Below are 20,305 nucleotides of genomic sequence, written 5' to 3' on the forward strand. Positions count from 1 at the left end.
GTTATTTCCTTTGGAATATATTTTAACTTTTCATATTTTTATTTTATAAGTTTCTTTTGCATATTCATTTCACAGAGCAAACTTATTTATAAAACTAAAATATAAGGGACCAAAAAAATCAGATTACTTTGTCTTAGGTATTAAAAAAATGCATTTTTACTTTCAATCAGTTGCCTATCTAAACTGTTGATCAGTGATATGAAAAGTTCTCATATTTTCAGACAGAATCTTTCTGTTTCAGTTTGACGCTAAGATTTTAAGATTGTCATTTGCTTATTTTACCAGGAGTTACCTAAGTCATATTTTTGTGCCTAATTTTTCTTCCCTACACAGAAGAATGAATTTCACAGTTCAACAAATGTAACTATTTTGTGTATTTTTTTTTTTAGAGTTTTCCTTTCTTCAAGAGTCTATTGTGTACCATTTGTTTCTTCTTGTCTTTGTGGTTATATTTGTGTGTTAGTTATGGGTATGTTTCTGTTATTTTTCCTTACCAGTGGTTTTATAGTGTCTTTTAGGAAGGCAAGTTTGGACTTTATGGCATCCACTAAAAAAAAGAATCAATTGCTATGTGATTAGTTGATACATAGCATTAAGAAAATACAGTTGGAATGTTCAAGTAGAATCTAAAACTCATGAGAGTGTGGCAGAAGCTTTGTTCCTTGTATTATTATGTGTTTCAAATTAGGAGCTAATTGTTTAAAATAATATAACTGTATGACATATTTGCCTTTAGTTATAAGGAGAAGATAGCATTCCTTGTGCTTAAGAAATTATAAACTATAAATTTAGTTATTAATGAACAAAGTTTAGACTATAGATTTAGTACTTACAGCTGCAATCTCAACGAGGTTAATTATAATTAGAACTAGGAACCGCAAAAATTCTTTACCTTAACTGGTTAACTTGTTATAGTATCTATAAGCTAAGGGTGATGTGTTTTGAGATTAAAATAATTTTTACATTGAATAAGTAAGTTGCATATTATATTCACAGATGCGTTTAATTTTTTATCACTTGTTAAGTCATTCATGTGGTTTGAGTTCAGCACTTCACTATTTTGTACCCACTTGAATTAAAAATATATAAATATAATAAGATGAAAGCCGAGAGATGGGCTTTAACATCATCAAGCTCAGTATCTCTCTGTAGTATGTTTCAGACCCTTCATTTCTCAGAAGTGCAGATTTTAGTTAAACTTCATGAATTCATACTGGATCAACTTGTAGTCTCCACTGTAACTTTCAACCATAATAACTTAGATTTTTTATATTGTCACCAGATTAAACATTTCTAAGTAACTCTTTTTTTTTTTTTTTTTTTTTTTTAAAGATTTTATTTATTTACTTGAGAGAGAGACAGTGAGAGAGAGCATGAACGAGGAGAAGGTTAGAGAGAGAAGCAGACTCCCCATGGAGCTGGGAGCCTGATGCGGGACTCGATCCCGGGCCTCCAGGATCATGACCTGAGCCGAAGGCAGTCGTCCAACCAACTGAGCCACCCAGGTGTCCCTCTAAGTAACTCTTAAAAGCAGATGTCTTAGAGCTTAGTTACAACTAAGAGAAGTTGGAAAGAATGTAGATGTTGGAACTGGTGCACTTAGGTTCACATTCTTGCTCAATCACATACAGAACTAGGTGATACTAGACAAATTATTATATTTTTTTGTAAGATGTTATCGTTATCTCTTACACCTGATGTGGGGCTTGGATTTAGACCTGCGAGGTCTAGCATGCTACATGCTTCACTGATTGAGCCAGCCAGGCACCTGCTTTGTATCTCTTTATTAAGTGCTTATATTTGATTCTTGACTTTCTGCACCAGAATCACCCAAGGTAGTTGGAAAAAATGAAGGTTTCTGGATTCCATCTAAGAACAAGAATTTCTATAGATGGTTTTAGGAATCTGCATATTTAACAGGTTTCCATGGAGTTTTTATACTTTTTAATAATTTAGAACTTTTAATTTGCTTTATTTCTAATTTAGAGGTAATACCTACTTAAAATGGTTGCTGACAAAATTTTAGATCATGTATATAAAGTAGGTAGCATTGGAGTAGGTACTTGGTAGCACACAGCTGCTGCTATTATAATAGGGGTTGGCAAACTTTTTCTCTAAGGTGAAGATAGTACATATTTTAGTTTTTGTGTACCATATTACAGCCTCTTTTGAAACTGTTCAACTCCTTTGTAGCACAAACACAGCCACAGATAATACATTAATAAATGCATGTGACTGTGTTCTACACTATTTACAAAACCACACAGTGGGCTGGGTTTAGCCTGAGCGTACATAGTTTGCCAACCTCTTTATTATGTTTATAGGATGCATTTTACAAAATGTACTTGATTCTGAAGAAGTGAAAATAGTTACATAAGCCAGTGGTTGACTGTGTCTCATAACTAGGGCAATTATGGCTTATAGGTATGAAATGACAATTCAGTTTGTCTTTAAGCGCAGCTTCCAGATTTTATCTTAAGTCTAACTTGAGTGACTAAAGTTTAAATATGTATATATGTTTGTGTGTATGAATGTGTAAGTACATATTTATACACACACACATACACAAAGACTGTGAGCACCTGCAGTTTATATAGGCTTCTGCACCTGTGAATGTTACAGGAGATGGTAGGCATCACAGGAAGAAATACTGCCTCTACCTGTTCTCACCATGTCAGTTGACAGGACACAGGAATGTGGGAGAAGAGTGAGCTTCCTTTCTGAAGGTGATGGTAGCTGTCAAGATTTTTGAAAAGTTAGTGCCAGGAATTAGGTGGTTGGTAAACAACGGCCCATTCCTTGCCTTCAGTGAAATGACATCTTAAAAAGGTAAGGAAAGAATACTTAATGATATGATGATAGAATTTATTACGTAGTAAGAGAACCGGAAGCAGTGTTCTTGCTTCCAGAACTGTCAGTCATGTTTTAAATTAATCATTATTTTTAAAAAGAATTTATTAAGTAGAATGAATTGTAGTATTGCTTATAGACTGACTTCAATTCTAGTATTTTAATTTCAACTTAGACTAACTGACTTCAATTCTAATATTTTAATTTCAACTAACCCTTTTAACTGCTGCCATGTTAGAAGTTAATTGCTAAAGCTTTTGAGTATGTTTTCTCATGTCTTGGTGCTCTGTCTGAATGTTTATTGGTAGCTGTTTCATTTCTCTCCCTCTCCCCATTTCTTCATTAAAAGGTCATATAAAGATCTAATACAGAAATTTAAATTTTAGTAATGGTAGTCATTGATTTTTTTTCTCTCACTATCAATGAAATACAAGATGCTGATTTACAGCTATTTTAAAGAAATATACATGAGTGGAAGAAAAAGAAAGCTTTTTCTGGGAATTATAATGTAAATCAGGTTTTTCTTTAGAGTTTACACATTTACACATTATAAATAAAAAATGTGTGAGGCACCATTCTCAGTCACTTGATTGGCTCTAAATCTTCCCACTCTAGTTAGTATTCATGAAAGATATTGTGGTTTGGTTGTCTCATTGATATTTTAATGACAGGTTTTTTGTTGTTGGTTTTGTTTTAAAATTTAAGTAAATACAAATTTATTTTTGTATTTGGTAACCTGTACTTTCCAAGGTGAACTTTTTATGAAGGATAGTCTTAACCTTGTTTAATGTGTATTCTGGTTACTGTTTACCATCAAATAAAATACCCTTAAAATCAAGTTATCGAAAGCTTAAATGGACTATAAAAACTTGAACTATAAAGGAAGAGCTGCCTAAAATAGTTACTAGCTCAGTGTTCTTTCATTCATTCATCCCACTATATGTCCAAGCATATACGTGGATAAGAATGTCAGAAATGCCATACTTTGTTCTTAGTGTTTAATGCTTATTCCTTCTTAATGCTTATTCCTTCTTTGCCACTACCCATTTAAATATGTGTGTTATGATTGTGTCTAGCATTCTGTGCAAAGCCCTCCATTTATAAGCATTTAAATACTTACTGTCTGCTAGAGATTACTGTGTGGATTGCATGATGAACAACTAAAGGGACCTAGTGTCCTTCCAGGAAGCCATATTCCATGTAGTGGAGGAGTCAGATCATGAAACAGATATTTATGTTCATAATGATGAGCATTGTGGTGAAGGTATACACAGGTACTACTGGACCACCAGAGTGAGGGATGAAGGGAAAGTTTCTCAGAGCAGAATATTCCCTTTCTTTGTATGAGAGAAAAAGCATTTTGCTAACAGTACTGTAATTGGTTATTTTTTCTCTTTGTTCTCTTTCTGCCTTACCTAACACTGCAGAGTAAGTAGAGTGAGTCGAAAAGGTTTTCAAGTTCTCATATTGGTTATTTTAGTTTTTATTTTTATCCCTTTCTCCTTAACAAAATAAGGGAATCCAAACAAATGTAGCATGTGAATTTTATAGCCTTAATTAATAAATTAATTTTGGGGGTTTTGAAGTACTTTAAAAATTGGCTGTTTTCAGCTGTACTAAGATTTGAACAACTAAACTCAGTAATGTGTGGATTTCATTTCTGTGTAGATACACAGGAAATAAAGTAATGAAAAGAAAAATGTAGCTTTTGAAAAATTGGGATATAATGTTATTCTTTAATCTTATGATTTACCCATTATGTGCATTCAGTGTGCTAATTATATAAAGATAAATAATACATAGTCTTAACCCTTAAAGCAATGCTTCTTTACTTTTTTAGAGGTCAGGGATCCCTTGAGTTATCTAGAAATTTGAGAAGGCCCTCAGAAAATGAACATACATATAAAATTTTGTAAAAAAAAATTTAGGGAGTAGTCTCGTTTTTTTCCATCCTTGAAACCTCAATTAAAAATTCATGTCTTAAAGAATTTAACAAGGTAGTTGTCTCATATGAGCAATTAATTATTAATAGTGATGTGGATGTTCCTTTAAACAATTGGAAATTTAAGAAATCAGAAGTTAGATTTATGCAAGGAAAAAAGTTTTCTGTTAGTAGGAAACCATTTTCCAGTAATTTGATTTTTCTGGCACCCAAAATAAGTGAAGTAGGCCTCTTTAATTTTATTTTGTTGCAGAAGATTAAATTTAAGGTTGAGTTCCACTTTGTTTGCAATAGTTTGAAAAAAGAATAGTTAATACAGATTTTTTTAAAAAACAATTTTCCTTTTAAGCTTTGTGTCTTGTAAAATGTGAGTTTGCCAAATTTTCTTCATCTGCTACAGATTAGGTATGCCATTGTTGCTGCCATGTGGCGGCGCACCCCGTGCTTCTTAAACGCACTGACTGGAGGTTTATCGCATCACTTGTTCACATGCACGGAGCCTGGTAACAGCCTCATCTGTATCTTGTTAGCTTCATTTTCTTATTTTTTAAATTTCATTATTTATAAACTCAACATTGCATTTAAAAATAAAGGCTAGTTTTAATGAATTAATGCTACTACAAAAAGTCATTGCTAAAATTTTCATACTGAAACAGATTTTTAGCTTTTGTTAAAATGATCTATGCTTTATTTAAATTGTATTTACAAGCAGGCATTTTTACCTGCCATTTTAACTGTATTTGCCAAACTCTAAATATAATTTTGAAAATTGAAATTGAAGCTTCTGTTTATGTGGCAAAAGTAAGCTTCAGGACTGGGCTGTGTATTTTTATTGGCATGTAACAGTTAATATGAGCTCTACAAGAATTTGTGTTTAAAGAGTTAAAGCAATCAACAGCTGTAATTTAAAAAAACCTGTGTATTAAAACTGTTTGGTTGGCTCAGCTGTGCAACCTGTTGAATCTTCTTGAATCCTGATTTCTTAAGGCTGGCTGGATAGGTATATCCCAGATCACTGTTTATTATTAGTCTCTTATCTATTGACAATTTTGTTTAGGGAATTCATAATCTTTTTAAACTGTCATTTTTTTCCTTCTGAAAGTAATGTTTATTGTAAGTAGTTTAAAATACAAGGGAAAAAAGGTCACTTGTCTCTCACCTGTAAAGAAACCAGTTGAAACGTATTGTTTTGGTTAATTTCCATTCATCTTTTCCCCCCTATGCATTATGTGTTCTTTTCTCTCTCTCCAGGCATAATATTTTAATAATTTGGATCACTGTGTTTACTCTTTTGTATCTTTTTTTCATATAACATTTGTAATTTTCCTGGTCATCAAATAATTTTTGAAAATGAAACTTTTATCGCTTCTTGGCCTTTTGGCTAAGATTAAGTTTGAAAATGAAACTTTTTTCATGGGTGCAGAGTATTTAATCACGATGGTGGTCTTCACCCTCTTATTCCCATTGGTATCTAGAACAAACTCACTTCTATTCTGCAATTTAGTAAAGTGATTTGGTTAACTTTAAGACTTTCTGTGGGATAGTTTTTTGAATTTAAGACTATAATACTTGTGATGGTTGAATAGCAGTGATTTATTATAGTCACCAACATTTTAAAACTTTATATTTATTTTGTCAGTGTGTAGATTTTGATAACGGTTTTGATACTCTGGAGATGCTCACTTAATTTACTCTAGACTTGACTGTTATTTATACAAATTCAGAATTACATACTAATGCAATTACATTAAAAACTTTTTTGCTTTTATGTAAAATACTCCATTTGCCATGATATTTTTGTGTTATGTAATTCTCTTTTTCTGAGTTTGGATATGATCAACATATACCCCTAAATTAAACATATATATCTGTATCAAGATGATATAGTTCAAGAGTTCTTTTATTTAGGAAATGCCATTTCATGCAGACCAGGAGTTTGTTTTGTTCCTTTAGTTTGATGTTTAAAAGACAGTGTAACTAGGCATTTGCTATGCATTTTCTCAATATAAGCTGCTTAGAAACTGTTCTTACAGCCATCTCTGTTCGTGTATCCATTTTAACTGTATGACCCTGTAAGCCTTTGAGTTTGTGATGCCTGGTGTTGACAGTGACCCATTTTTATTTTTATTTTTTTAACGTCTCTAACTTTCTCTCTCTCTCTCAAACTTTTTCTCTTATCTCTCTTTAAGAAGGACCTACATCTTTGTTGAGACAAACCCTCTATAATACTTAGTACTCAAAAATGAATGTTCCTGAGCAGGAGTCTGTCTCTTGGGCTGGTGGAACAGGATTGTCTTTGGAGAAATACAATGAAATATGCATATATATTTAGCATTAATTTAGACTAGGAATCTAGCTTATGTAAAAATTTCTCAAATTAAAAAAAGTTTATTATAAATGACTGTACCTTTGTTTTTTTTAAAAGATAAAACAACCACCTTAATGCTGCTCAGGTATGCTATTAGAAATCTTACTTACGTAGCATTGCAGGAAAATCAGAATTTATAGCAACTAATTTCTTAAATTAGGTATATTGTTAAGTTTGTAATCAAGTATGATAGTGTAATTGCAGGGTTCACAGAATTTAAGTCTTTTAAAGTTTATATTTGATTTATATATGTAAAGTAGCTTGTCAGTTTACTTTCAGAGTATCATACTTTGTTAAAATTGCGATAGCTTATTAACAGTTTTCAAAGATTAACTGTTCATTTCTAATTAAACTTGAATTTTTAAGTAACTGATGCCCCCTTGTGGTGAAAGAGATATTTTGGTTTTGTTTGAATTTGGAGAATGATTATTTTGACTTTTCTTTAATATAGTGGACATTAATGTTCACAGAGAAGCTGTTGACAATATATAATTTGAATTTTGTAAAGCTCATTGCCATAAAATTCACAGCCTTACCCTGTATTGTCTCAGAAGTGCATGTAACCAAGCACATACAATGAGACAAAATTTTGGAAGCTGTTAATTACAAATAGCATAGGGATTTTCTCATCTTATATATGATTTCTTATGTCTTTGTTTTTGTGTCTCACATAGGTGATGTACAGTTCATTGATTATGAGTATTCTGGATACAACTACTTGGCATATGATATCGGAAATCATTTCAATGAATTTGCAGGTAAAATCCAAGCTTAACTAGTGGAGCAACATATATAACTTTGAAATGATACCTTTAGAATTGTTTTTTTGGTTTGAAGTTTTTCCTTTGAGAAGTTCACCTGGGAGTAGGAACAATATTTTTTAACCTTTTTCTGACCTTGTTCTTTGTTTTTCTTTATTATTGGAGGAAGGAGAAGAGATGATCCTTTCCTTAGTTCCTTAAGGAAAATAAGAAAAGAAATAATACTTGTGGCTTAGAGTAAGACCTGATGTAGTATAAGGTGCTTCATAAATCTCATCTGGTTTTTTCCTTCACATTCTTGTAAGTTGGGTTATTCCCAGTTTACAAATGGAGAAAGTAATTTACCAAGATCACAGTAAAATACAGAGAACGAGGATTTAAAATTACAAAATTATTTCAAAGACTTTGTTATTTTCATGGTATACCTGAACTTTAGGAATAAGAAGCTCAATAATTTTTTTTTTTTTGTCTTTGGCTATGAATAATTGTAAAGGTTTCCATTTTACCCCTGAAAATTAGTCTTTTATCACTCTCAAGTATAGAAGTTTCAGGTTTATTTTAAAGGGAATTAATTTAAAATACATTTTATGAGTATATTTGGAAACACACAAAATGTTCTAAAACTAAAGATTAGGAAATTCTCCTATATGGTTTATACTTAGTAGGAACTTTTCATTGCTGAATTTGTATTTGTATATATTCATGCATTTCTATATTTTCATATACTTTAGGTTATGACTAGGAAAAAATTAGAAAGGGTTTTAATTTACATGTTTTCAGTTATTTCCCTATACCAAACTTTTCATATACATGCTAATATCCCCACACATGTGCTGTATATATTTTCACATATCTGTAGGGAGGGAGAGAGCTGTGTGTATATGAGATGACTAGGAAAAAATTGGAAACATGTTTTCAGTTATTTCCCTATACCAAGCTTTTCATATGCATGCTAATATCTCCACTCATGTGCTGTATATATTTTCATGTATCTGTAAGGAGGGAAGAGAGCTGTGCGTGTATGAGATACCACCATATCCTTGTTAGTATGATGGGTAGTCACTGCTATGGATCTGAAAGAGGAAACTACGGTGATCCTAGTATGATTTTCTGTAGGAAAAAAATCAAGCTAAAGCTTTCAAGTTAGGTAGAATTTGAGATGTGCAGGTAGAACAAAAGGAAGGCACTGCAGGAAGGAGGAAGAAAATGTTAGGGTGAATGTACCTGCTTGTAGGATATAAACTCATGAAGGAGAATTTAGGGGTTGGGTTATAAGACCAAGTAAGTAAAGTTTGGATCAATTTACGAAGAACGTTGAGTGTTAGGCAAAATACTATGAACTTTATTTTTTGTTAGCAGTTTTCAAACTGCACATCTTTTTTTTCTTTTTTTTTTTTTAAGATTTTATTCATTTATTTGACAGAGAGAGATCACAAGTAGGCAGAGAGGCAGGCAGGGAGAGAGAGGAGGAAGCAGGCTCCCTGCTGAGCAGAGGGCCCTATGCGGGACTCGATCCCAGGACCCTGAGATCATGACCTGAGCCAAACGCAGTAGCTTAGCCCACTGAGCCACCCAGGTGCCCCTCAAACTGCACATCTTAAAACCAAATTTGTGGGGTAATTATTTTAAAGCAGGGAATGGAGAAGGAAAGAATTAGAAAATATCAGAGTTGAAGGTATAGTTAGGGTACATATTTTTTGTAGAACTTAATGGTAAGGGAGTGTATCAGGTTTCAATATAAAATGTATTTCTTACTCTGTGAGTAATGGTAAAAATGTTTTTAGAGCTGCAGTTCTAGGAAATGCTCTAAATATTATTAGTGTGCAAAAGAATTTCCTGAAGTGCTTCTTAAAATGAAGATTTGGGGCTTCTGTGGGTGGTTGAAGGTTTCACACTTTAAGGAGAAATTGAAGCAGTAAGAATTGATTATGATGATGAAATGTATTGTGCATTAGAATTTAAGTTGGAATACGTTACGATTTTTTGGTTTATTATTTTAATAAATGCGATTAACATCTAGTTATTTTAGGATTCCTTTGGGGGATTATTAAAGTATATAAGAGATAATGTGTTTTTAAAATCTTTAGTCTACTTTTTTTCCATTTCAGGTGTGAGTGATGTAGACTATAGTCTCTATCCAGACAGACAACTACAGGGCCAGTGGCTGCGTTCTTACCTTGAAGCATACAAAGAATTTAAGGGCTTTGGGACTGAAGTTACTGAAAAGGAGGTGGAAATACTCTTCATTCAGGTCAATCAGTTTGCATTGGTAAGTTTAAATATAAACAATGAGAGATTTTTTTTTTTTTTTTTTTTTGCTAAGATTCTTAATACACTTTTAAAAAGCTTTTAAATTAATTTTCATCATCTTCTAAAAGTTTCCCTTTTTGAGTTCTGAACATTTTTGTTCAAATAAGGACAAAACACTATTGTTGGGGCGCTTGGGTGGCTCAGTTAGGCTCAGGTCATGATCCCAGGATCCTGGGATTGAGCCCCGCATCCAGCTCTCTGCTCAGCGGGAGCCTGCTTCCTTCTCTCTCTCCCCGCCTGCCTCTCTGCCTCCTTGTGATCTCTGTCTGTCAAATAAACAAATAAAATCTTAAAAACAAAACAAAACATTATTGTTTATAGTTCTTTGTTGTAATGCTTTTGAGGACAGAGATTTTGTTTCATTCACTGATGTATCCCTAACCTCTAGAATAATAGTGCATATCCACATGGTAAGTGCCCAATAATTATTTAATGAATTGATTCTAGTTAGAGTTAAGGTTAATTGTGAAACAGTTCTTTATATTATATCTATTCTCTTTATGTTACAAAAAACATATAATCAAAAACAGATTTATGGGAAATGAGATTTTCCACAGTATGTTTAATCATCACATCTTAAGATCTTTAAAGTAGATTGGAAGAGCCAGTATTATGTTTTCATAACGTAACCAGTATTTTGTCTTCATTTTCTTTTGATGAGCAGTTATTTCTAGACCTACTTCTCTGTACTCTCAAGCACATTTATTTTTTAAATAATAGTTCATTTAAATCACCTTTGGAGATTGATGTGATGAATTAGAATGAGCTTTCAGCTAAGGTGTTACACAAGTGAATACTAGATTGAAGATATTTTAATTATTTTTAGTTTTAATATAATTTGGTACAGTTGACATGGGGAATATTTGCTGTATTGTCTTTACAAATAGACTCTGTTGATGGCTCATGGGTTACTGTTTGCATTGTCTTAAGAGCGGCATTTTCCCAGAGCCATTCAGAATACATCTCAGGTAAGAGGGTGTGCTGACACTTGACTCATCTTCTGTTCTGGGATCTACTTTCAGTAGAACTGTTGACTAAATTAATGGCATGCTCTCCAGCTGGTACTAGGATGCCTGCTGCTTCTATATATTCTATTTAAGGATGATTTTAAAGCAGGGAATGTAAGGTTTTCATTCTCACAAGGTCATTTAATGAACTTGAGAATCCCTGTAATAGTTCTGTTTAGCCAATTTCTATATTAACAGGAAGAATATTATTGTTGCTATAATTTACATTTTTTAAATGTACCCATTAACATAAATTGTTCCTAATGCATTAGTTTATTAATTTCCACAAAAAGTCCACATAGCTTATAAATTCTTAGTCAAACAGAACCACTGCTGACTATTAAGAGAGCTAACTGGGGTTCCCTTATAAACTTTTGATGATAAAAATTTAGTAGCTTTGGGGGCGTCTGGGTGGCTCAGTGGGTTAAAGCCTCTGCTTTCGGCTCAGGTCATGATCCAGGGTCCTGGGATCGAGCCCTGCATCGGGCTCTCTGCTCTGCAGAGAGCAGAGAGCCTGCTTCCTCCTCTCTCTGCCTGTCTGCCTCTCTTGCCTACTTGTAATCTCTCTGTCTGTCAAACAAATAAATAAAATCTTTAAAAAAAAAATTTAGTAGCATTGGGTACTGTAGTTAAATATACATGGTATTGAAAAATAATTACTTCTGGTTTGATTATCAAGTTTTTTATACATATCCATTAATCAGATATCTACTAATTATTATTACTTTGGTTCATATATATTTGAGGCTTAAAAGAAGAAGAAAACAGTGCATCTCTTCAATGTATTAATAATTTGGAAGGGCACATAATTTGTACAAAATACTTCTTTTTGGGTAACATTTAACACCCATCGCTATTTGAAATTCTTAGTAGATTAGAATTCGAAGGAAATTTATTTAACTTGATTAAAAAAAAAAAAAAAACAGTATTTAACCTGATTTTTTAAAAAAGAGAGGGCGCCTGGGTGGTTCCGTGTGTTAAGCCTCTGCCTTCGGCTCAGTTAATGAACTCAGGGTCCTGGAATCGAGGCCCGCATCAGGCTCTCTGCTCAGCAGGGAGCTGCTTCCCCTCTCTGTCTCTGCCTGCCTCTCTGCCTACTTGTGGCCTCTCTCTCTGTCAAATAAATAAATAAAATCTTAAAAAAAAAAAAAAGAATGTATGAAATGTACAGCAAACATTCATGAAACATCACATGTTCAGTAGAAGATCTTACAGAAAAAGAATTAGAGGGTTGTTAATGAGATACAAAACTTTAATACTTTTTAAATAATACTTCTCATTTAGCATGTCAATTTACACAATCTTTAGTTTTATATAATCATTATATAGTAAGTTTATTATGCTCTGAGATTCTCATACCATTTTCCAGTTTTTCCTCATTAAGAAACCATTGAGAACCAGTTCTGAAGCCAACTTTGGTTTGAGTTCCTCTTCTAGTTTAAATTGTGCTGGAGTCCTCTCTCTTTTGAGGTGCGTTACTTTCTTGTGTCAGGGGCTCTTTTGCCATCTTCAGAATAGAAACAATATAGGAGAATTTAGATGAATGCTCACATTTGGCTTCATCAGCACCTCTTATTGAGATTACTAATTCTCCTGAGATTTGATGTATCTGCCTTTCTTTTTTTTTTTTTTTCCTTCTTCAAAGATTTTATTTATTTATTTGACAGAGAGAAATCACAAGTAGACGGAAAGGCAGGCAGAGAGAGAGAGGGAAGCAGGCTCCCCGCTGAGCAGAGAGCCCGATGCGGGACTCGATCCCAGGACCCTGAGATCATGACCTGAGCCGAAGGCAGCGGCTTAACCCACTGAGCCACCCAGGAGCCCCGTATCTGCCTTTTTTTCAAGATTGTTTTTATAGGTTTTTTGTTTTTTAAGCTAGCCAGTTTATGTAATTCTCTTACCAACTCTTAATTTCATCCCATAATCATTTAGTAAATGTCTGTCACATTCTCAGGTGTTTGAATGAGTAAATAATTGGGAAGGTAGGGGGAAGTAAAAGCAAACCCTCAATCTTTTTTTTTTTTTTTCATCTTTTATGCATTCCTCCTCATACCACTGCTGTCTTGTCTTCTCCCATCATTATTTAAAAAAAAAAAAAAGTTCATGTCAGGGTTGCCAATAATGACATAATTACTAAGTCCAGTTTAAACTTTATCTTTTTTTTTTTTAATTTATCTTACTTGCTCTGCCCATATCATTTAACAGTATTTACCATTGATGTTTACAGTTTTTTCTTTCATTACTTGTTGTGATAACTATTCTTCCTTGGTTCTTCTCATTTGTGTTTTTCTGCTCAGTTTCCTTCCCTGACTCTTCCTTTTCTTCCTCTTCTCCTGATCCTCTTATAATACTGGTGTTTTCTGGTGTCCTGAATTTGGGCTCCTCTCCCCTCTCCTTTCACTTCATGTACTTTCATTGGGTAATCTAATTATTATGTGGCTTTTTTTTTTTTTTAAAGATTTTAAAAATTCATTAGAGAGAGCCGGCACGAGTGAGGGCAGGAGCAGGGGTAGAGTCATTGGGAGAGAGAGAAGCATATTCCCCCCTGAGCAGGGAGCCTAACTTGGGGCTTGATCCCAGGACCCTGGGATCATGACCTGAGTCAAGGGTAGATGCTTAACCAGCTGAGCCACTCAGGCACCCCTAATTCCATGACTTTTACTGTCCTTTCTGTTAATGAGCCCAAGTAGAATTTCTTTCCTATGTCAATCTCCCAATCAGTATCTATCTGTCTCTGTCTGGTGTTCCTTTAGTAATTGAGTGGAGTATGTCCAAACTTGAATTTTATTTCATGCACCTTGTCCTCTGTCCCATTATTTATTCTTTATTCCATCTTGATGAAATTAAAATACTATCTGAATTCTGTTTTCTGAAACCAGGGAAGAAGGAATTTTCTTTTATGTCTTTTGTTCCTCTTCATTCTCATATTTTTTCTTATTTCCAAGTTTCGTTACTCCCAGTTCCTAAAATTCTCTCAATTCTAACCCTTTCTCCTTAGTTGTATAACCTTCAATTAAGCTCTTAATCTCTCACCTGTGTTAGCCTTTGCCAGTCTCTTTGCCTCCAGGTTTTTTTTCGGTCTTTATTTCATCCTATACACCTAAAAAGATATCTTTGTAATAACTAGGTCTAATTCATGAATCTAATTGTATCACTTTCAATCTTTATGGTCCCCTGTGATCTTCAGAGTGAAATCCAAATGATAACGTTCTTCAAATTCTTATTTCCCATTTTTTACCTCCCATTTCTGCTTTAGCAGAGTCATGTTGTTTTCTGTACACTCCATGTTTGAAGCCTGTATCCTTTTTTATAGTTACTTCTTCCTACCTAGAATGCCCTTTCCCTGCATCCTCTAGCAAGTTCCTCTTGGTCTATTTGGACATGTCTTAAATACTCTTTCCTCTTTGGGGACTCTTCCTTCCTTGATGACTTGTCACGAAGACAGCATATACATATATTACAAAACTGATTTGATAAGTGGGGAAAAGAGTTTTTTTTTTTAAAGGTTTTATTTATTTTTAGAGAAAGAGAGAGTACATGTGTTTGTTCACATGCATGTACACAAACACATGCACACAGAAGCAGGGAAAGGGGGAGAGAGGGAGGAGGAGAGAATCCCAGGTAGACTCCACCCCTAGTGAGCATGGAACCCAGTGTAGAGCTCCATCCCATGACCCCGAGATCATGACTTGAGCCAAATGGGATGCTCAACCAACTGAGCCACGCAGGTGCCCTTGAAAATGGCTGATTAAATGTTTATTGCCGAAGACTTCATGTCTCATTGATTGTTTACTGTAACTAATGTAAGATGGCAAACAAGGTATTTGCACTATAAAATCAACTGGAGTATACATACAGGTTTTTAAAGCTATTCAGAGTCTCTTTTTTTTTCTTTTTCTTTTTTTTTTTTTTTTCCCCAGAGTCTTTAAATACATTGTTTTTAGACTTTGGAAATTTTAGAATTTGGATAATTTCTAAGTGTTTAGGGATTTTTAAGAAAGGATACATTTTAGTTATTTTTTTCATCATAAAAATCCTTGAGTTTTTCTTTGCTGCAGAGATGAGTAACCTAGAAATGAAAATGCCCTTTGATAGACGTAAATATCTCTAGTTTCCAAATCTGAAGGAAGTAGGTAAATCACACAACATTATTACATTATTTTATTTGGACTTAAATATTCTCTTTGGGGAGTACAAATAATTAACGGACTGTTTCCTGCATTTCTTTTTCATCCATTTAAGACTGTAATGTTACACATAAACTTTTCATTTTTCACCCTATAAAAGGTGTTCTCTGCCAAAATGAGATTTTTGTGAAGTTTTATACATAATCCTCCTCTAGTGTAGAATCACTTATTTATATGAATGAATGTTGCTTGAGATGGTGGGAAGAGCTGGTTTGATACTATTTTTAGGTGTAGAATTTCCCACTTTCAGTCTTTTCTACTTACAGAACTGGCCCAATAGGAAGAGATTACAGTAGCATCCACAGAATATTTTTGTATCACTTAAAGTATGTCTAGGTGATTTAGACTAGTGGATCTCAAACTTTTTGGTTTCAGGATTCCCCCTTTAGACATCCAGATTTTTTTGAAGACCTCTGAGCTTTTTTTTTTATTTAGGTTAGTTATCAAAATTTATCACATTGAAAGTTAAAACAAATTGAAAATATATATTAAATAAATATTTTTAAAAATAATAAACTTAGAAGCATGCCTGAGTGGCACAGCCTGTTAAGCATTTGACTTTTGGTTTTGGCCCAGGTTCTGATCTCAGGATTGTGGAATTGAGCCCTGCATTTGGGCTCTGTGCTCAGCGTGAAGTCTACTTGAGATACTCTCTTCCTCTCCCTTTACCCCTCCTGCTTCTTTCCCCCAAAAAGAAAGGAGTTAAAAAAAAAATGCATTTTAAGTGAAAAATAACTGTTTTCCAAAACAGAAGAATGGCATTATTTAGACTTTTACAAAGCTCTGTAATGTCTGGCTTAATAAAAGCTAGATTCTTATATCCACTTTTAGATTTCATCTGTTGCAACATACTGGTTTGGTTAAAGTATATAAAGAAAGTTCTGTTTCACATATGTGTTGTTGGAAGAGATGAATATTTTGGCTTTTCAGATAATTGTGGATATTCTTTTTGATACTTCACCAAAACTCAGCAAGTAATCATTTCTTAAAGGTTAGTTTTAATGTGCAGTCTGAAAACATCAGTTAACTTTTTGTACTTCAGTACATTATAAACCATTGCTTTATATGTACTTCCAGTGGCTCTTTTAGCAGTGTGTGATTTTGTAATTAGTAAGCATTATTTGGAAAATATGGATTTGAGTTGTACAGATCTTACAAATGTTGATACATCTCCTTATAGGATATAAAAATATCACATCCATTGATATCACAATTAGTATCATTAGAAAAAGTACTTTATTGAGTACTGTATTGAGAAGCCGTGAAACTCACAGAGTCAAATATAGGTTTTCCAAAGTTCTAATTTTAGGTTGAATACGTAAAGACTGTGATTGGCAACAGCTACTGTCAATTAGTTTCACTGAAATGACAAATTATTTGAGAAGTATCTGACAAATGCCCAAGTCTAATAACTAGTTCGAATATCAGTTATTCTTTCAAGTAAAAATGATGTTCCATTAAACAGGAGCAAGTTCAGCTCATAGCTCAGTTATAAATGTTTTTCCTTGAAAGAATCTTCCTCCTTTGGGTAGAAATATAATAAAATTAATAGTTTCAATGGCTTGATAAAAGACATTCTTCAGTGAGACTGGCCTTTTATTTACTGTGTGTTGTGATGATGTATGTGTGTGTTTGTGTGTGTATGTTTGGTGCCACTGCCTTGACATACTGTAATGGTACCATTAGCTTCACCCACCATTGCTTTTAAACCATCGGTGCAGATGTTAAAATAGTCAGAAAGGCAAGTAACACATTAATAATACTATAAAAAATAGTTTTGGTCCTCAGGAATTTCCCATGGTTGAGAACCACTGTTCTATACTTTAAAAAGAAGGAAGGTTCATTTTTTCTCGTAATTCACTTCTCGATACCTGAGACTTCCTCAGGTAGAGACACCATTTTTGAAAATTTTTATTATTTTTATCATTTTTATTTTATATGATATTAATTAGCATTTTATTGAATGTTTGTTACATACTGGATATAAAGACTAGGTTCCAGTGTGTGTTTTTTCCACACCACCAAGTAGTTCTCCAATTCTCAGCCATGACTGTGTGTCCTACAATTCTGTGTAAGTTTCAGATCCCACAGGTTAAGGATTCAGACTCAACAAGCCCACTATCTTCCTTTTCAGATGTCAGTCTCAAGTCTCACTTGTTCCTTATCCTTCTTACCCACTGGTTATAAAGTGGAGGTTTCCAAAACTTCGTCTGTGGGTGGAAATAATTTTGCTAGAGTGGCTCACAAAACTCAGGCATTTATTTATGTTTATCAGTTTATCATAAAGGATGCAGGAGAACAGTCAGATGAAGACGTATATAGGGCGAGGTCCAGAAGGGTTCTAAACACAGAAACTGCTGTTCTCCAAGAGCTTAAGGTGTAACCACCCTCTAGCTTGTAGATGTGTTCTGGTTCACTGGGCCTGGAAGCTCTCTGAACCCCTTCCTTTTGGGTTATATAGAGACTTAATTACCTAGGCAAGACTGATTAAAACATTGGCCATTGAAAGACTGAACTCAGTGTCACTTCTCCCCTCCCTGAAGGTGGTGAGATGGTGGGGCTGGAAGATCATCTCTCTGATCATACGGTTGGTTCCCCTGGCAACCAGTCTTCCTCTGGAGCGGGTTTCCAAAAGTCACGTCATTAACATAAACAGGTGTATTTGAAAGGGGCTTGTTATGAATAACAAGATATTTCCTTTTACTTTTATTGCTCTGGAACTGTTCCAGAAACTTAAGATACAAGATCAAATATTATAACAAAAATATGTTCCCGTTGCTCTTAATATGAAATTCTAAGGATTTGGGGAACTATGAGCCAGAAACAGTAGTTGAAGACCAATACATAATTCTTACTATAAAGCATAGTATCACTTCTTCGTTTTACAGATGGGGAAAGAGAGGTATAGGTGGGTTAATTAAATTGCTCAAAGCCATTCGGCTAGTAATTTTTGCAGTTTGACTCCAGAGATCAGCTTTCCTTAAGTTAACCATTAGGCTTCATGTGCGTGTACTTCTTGTTTACTCTTTACTGCATTGTTTATTCTTTTCTGTATCTGTATTTGATGGGAAGTTATATATCCTGATAGTGGTTTTTTGAGGAAGTTAAACACAAAGCGCATTATTAATTTTTAAATAGATATTTTTTACAACATACTTTAAAGAGCTCTTTAGAGGGTAAAAATTTATATCTATCCATTAATCTATAATTTCCATTAATCATTAAAACAATCCTGTGTGGAATACAGAATGGCTAATAATTAGTTTCTCATATTTTTAAAGTGATGATTTGGTCTTTAAAAATTTGTGACTTATTGAAAGTTGAAAAAGGAGTTAGTGGCAGGACCTGGACTTGAACCCCCACAGTTCTCAATTCAAATTAAGAATCCTTTCTCATAACACCTTGTTGTTTCACCTGTCAAATTGGGTTGTGTGGTTGTTTTAATACCAAGATCACAGCTGTGGAGCAATTTTCTTAACCAACTGAGCCACCCAGGTGTCCCTTGGAGCAATTTTCTTCTTAGATACCTTTTGTTGTTACTAGAGGGAATTTAGCTGAAATAAAACCCTTATCTTTAAGACTTTTTTTTCCTAGTTGGAATTTTTCTAGTTGGAGTAGACTGCTTTGAGGGAAGTGAAGGTTTATTAGTTATTATCAGAATCTTAAAATATTTTCATGTTTAACTGGAAATAGATTGTACAGCACACACAAGTAGTTATTTTACAGCTCCTACACAGTCATCTGTTTTTCTCTTAAAGTATTAAGACGCATTTTTCTCTGACATAAGTAAAATCATGTTACTTTATGTAACATGGTTGTTTATGCAGAATTGTTGGGCTAATAAAAATTGTTTTCAGGTGTTTGTCATGTCTAGAACATTTTTCACATTTAAATATGAAATTAAATATTTAAATAATTTTTGTTTTTGAGATTTGGATTTCCCTTTTTGTTTTTATTTTTATGTCAAAAAACAAAGTCTTTTGGTAATTATGTATTTTATAGGAAAGCCTGTTAGCAATTATAATCAATATCTATTAGGGCTTATGCTGAACTCTGTCTTCACAAAACAGTTACAGGAATTGGGCTCTGTGTTTTTTTGTTTTTAAAGATTTTATTTATTTGACAGAGATCACAAGTAGGCAGAGAGAGGAGGAAGCAGGCTCCCTGCTGAGCAGCGAGCCTCTTGTGGGGCTCGATCCCAGGACTAGGGATCACGCCCAAGGTGAATTTAACCCACTGAGCCACCCAGGCGCCCCTGGGCTCTCTGTTTTAAGAAGTTATAATACAGTCTAACCTCTTTTGGTGTGGACAGAAGTGATCTGTAGCCGTCTAGGTTACTGTACTCTTCAGTATTACCTGTATTTTAAGTATTTTGTTTAAAAAAAGCATCAAGATCGTATTCTGCATTGAGTTGATAAAAAAGGGAAACATTATTTGATTATTGTTTAATAGAGAAGTGTATTATAATTCTTGATTTTCCTTTTCTCCTTTTTAGGCTTCTCATTTCTTTTGGGGATTGTGGGCTTTGATTCAAGCCAAATACTCGACTATTGATTTTGATTTCCTTGGGTAAGTTTAATTGTGCTGTATGTATTACATTTGTCTTTACCTTTTTTTTTTTTTTGATGTACACATAGGACTCATAGAGTATACATACCATAGTTATTATTCTCAGTCAAATGTTACAAGGGTTGCATACATTTAAATAATTGGTCTGCAAGGAAATCTGATCTAAATACCAGATTTAAATACAGATTAAATGCTGTATTAGAAAAGTGTCCAGTAGATGGTGCAATAAACTAAAAATACATCCTTTGAAAAATCCTAAAACTTAAAAAAAAAAAAATCAGCTTAGAAGGGTGAGTGGAAAATGAAGGAAG

General features: G+C 33.7%; 1 protein-coding gene across 2 annotated transcripts in view; it reads left to right on the top strand.

Moving 5' to 3' along the window:
* ETNK1 (ethanolamine kinase 1) overlaps positions 1-20,305 on the top strand; it is a 67,255-nt gene that overhangs the window by 41,184 nt on the left and 5,766 nt on the right. For both annotated transcript variants that reach the window (XM_004775990.3, XM_045073385.1), the window contains exons 5-7: positions 7,835-7,918; positions 10,030-10,190; positions 19,921-19,994. In XM_004775990.3, coding sequence (XP_004776047.2) covers positions 7,835-7,918; positions 10,030-10,190; positions 19,921-19,994 — 319 coding nt within the window. The remainder of the gene's footprint in view (positions 1-7,834; positions 7,919-10,029; positions 10,191-19,920; positions 19,995-20,305) is intronic.

This window comes from Mustela putorius, unplaced genomic scaffold, assembly GCF_011764305.1.
Source record: "Mustela putorius furo isolate JIRA1106 unplaced genomic scaffold, ASM1176430v1.1 tig00537227_pilon_pilon_pilon, whole genome shotgun sequence".
Classification (NCBI taxonomy): Eukaryota; Metazoa; Chordata; class Mammalia; order Carnivora; family Mustelidae; genus Mustela; species Mustela putorius.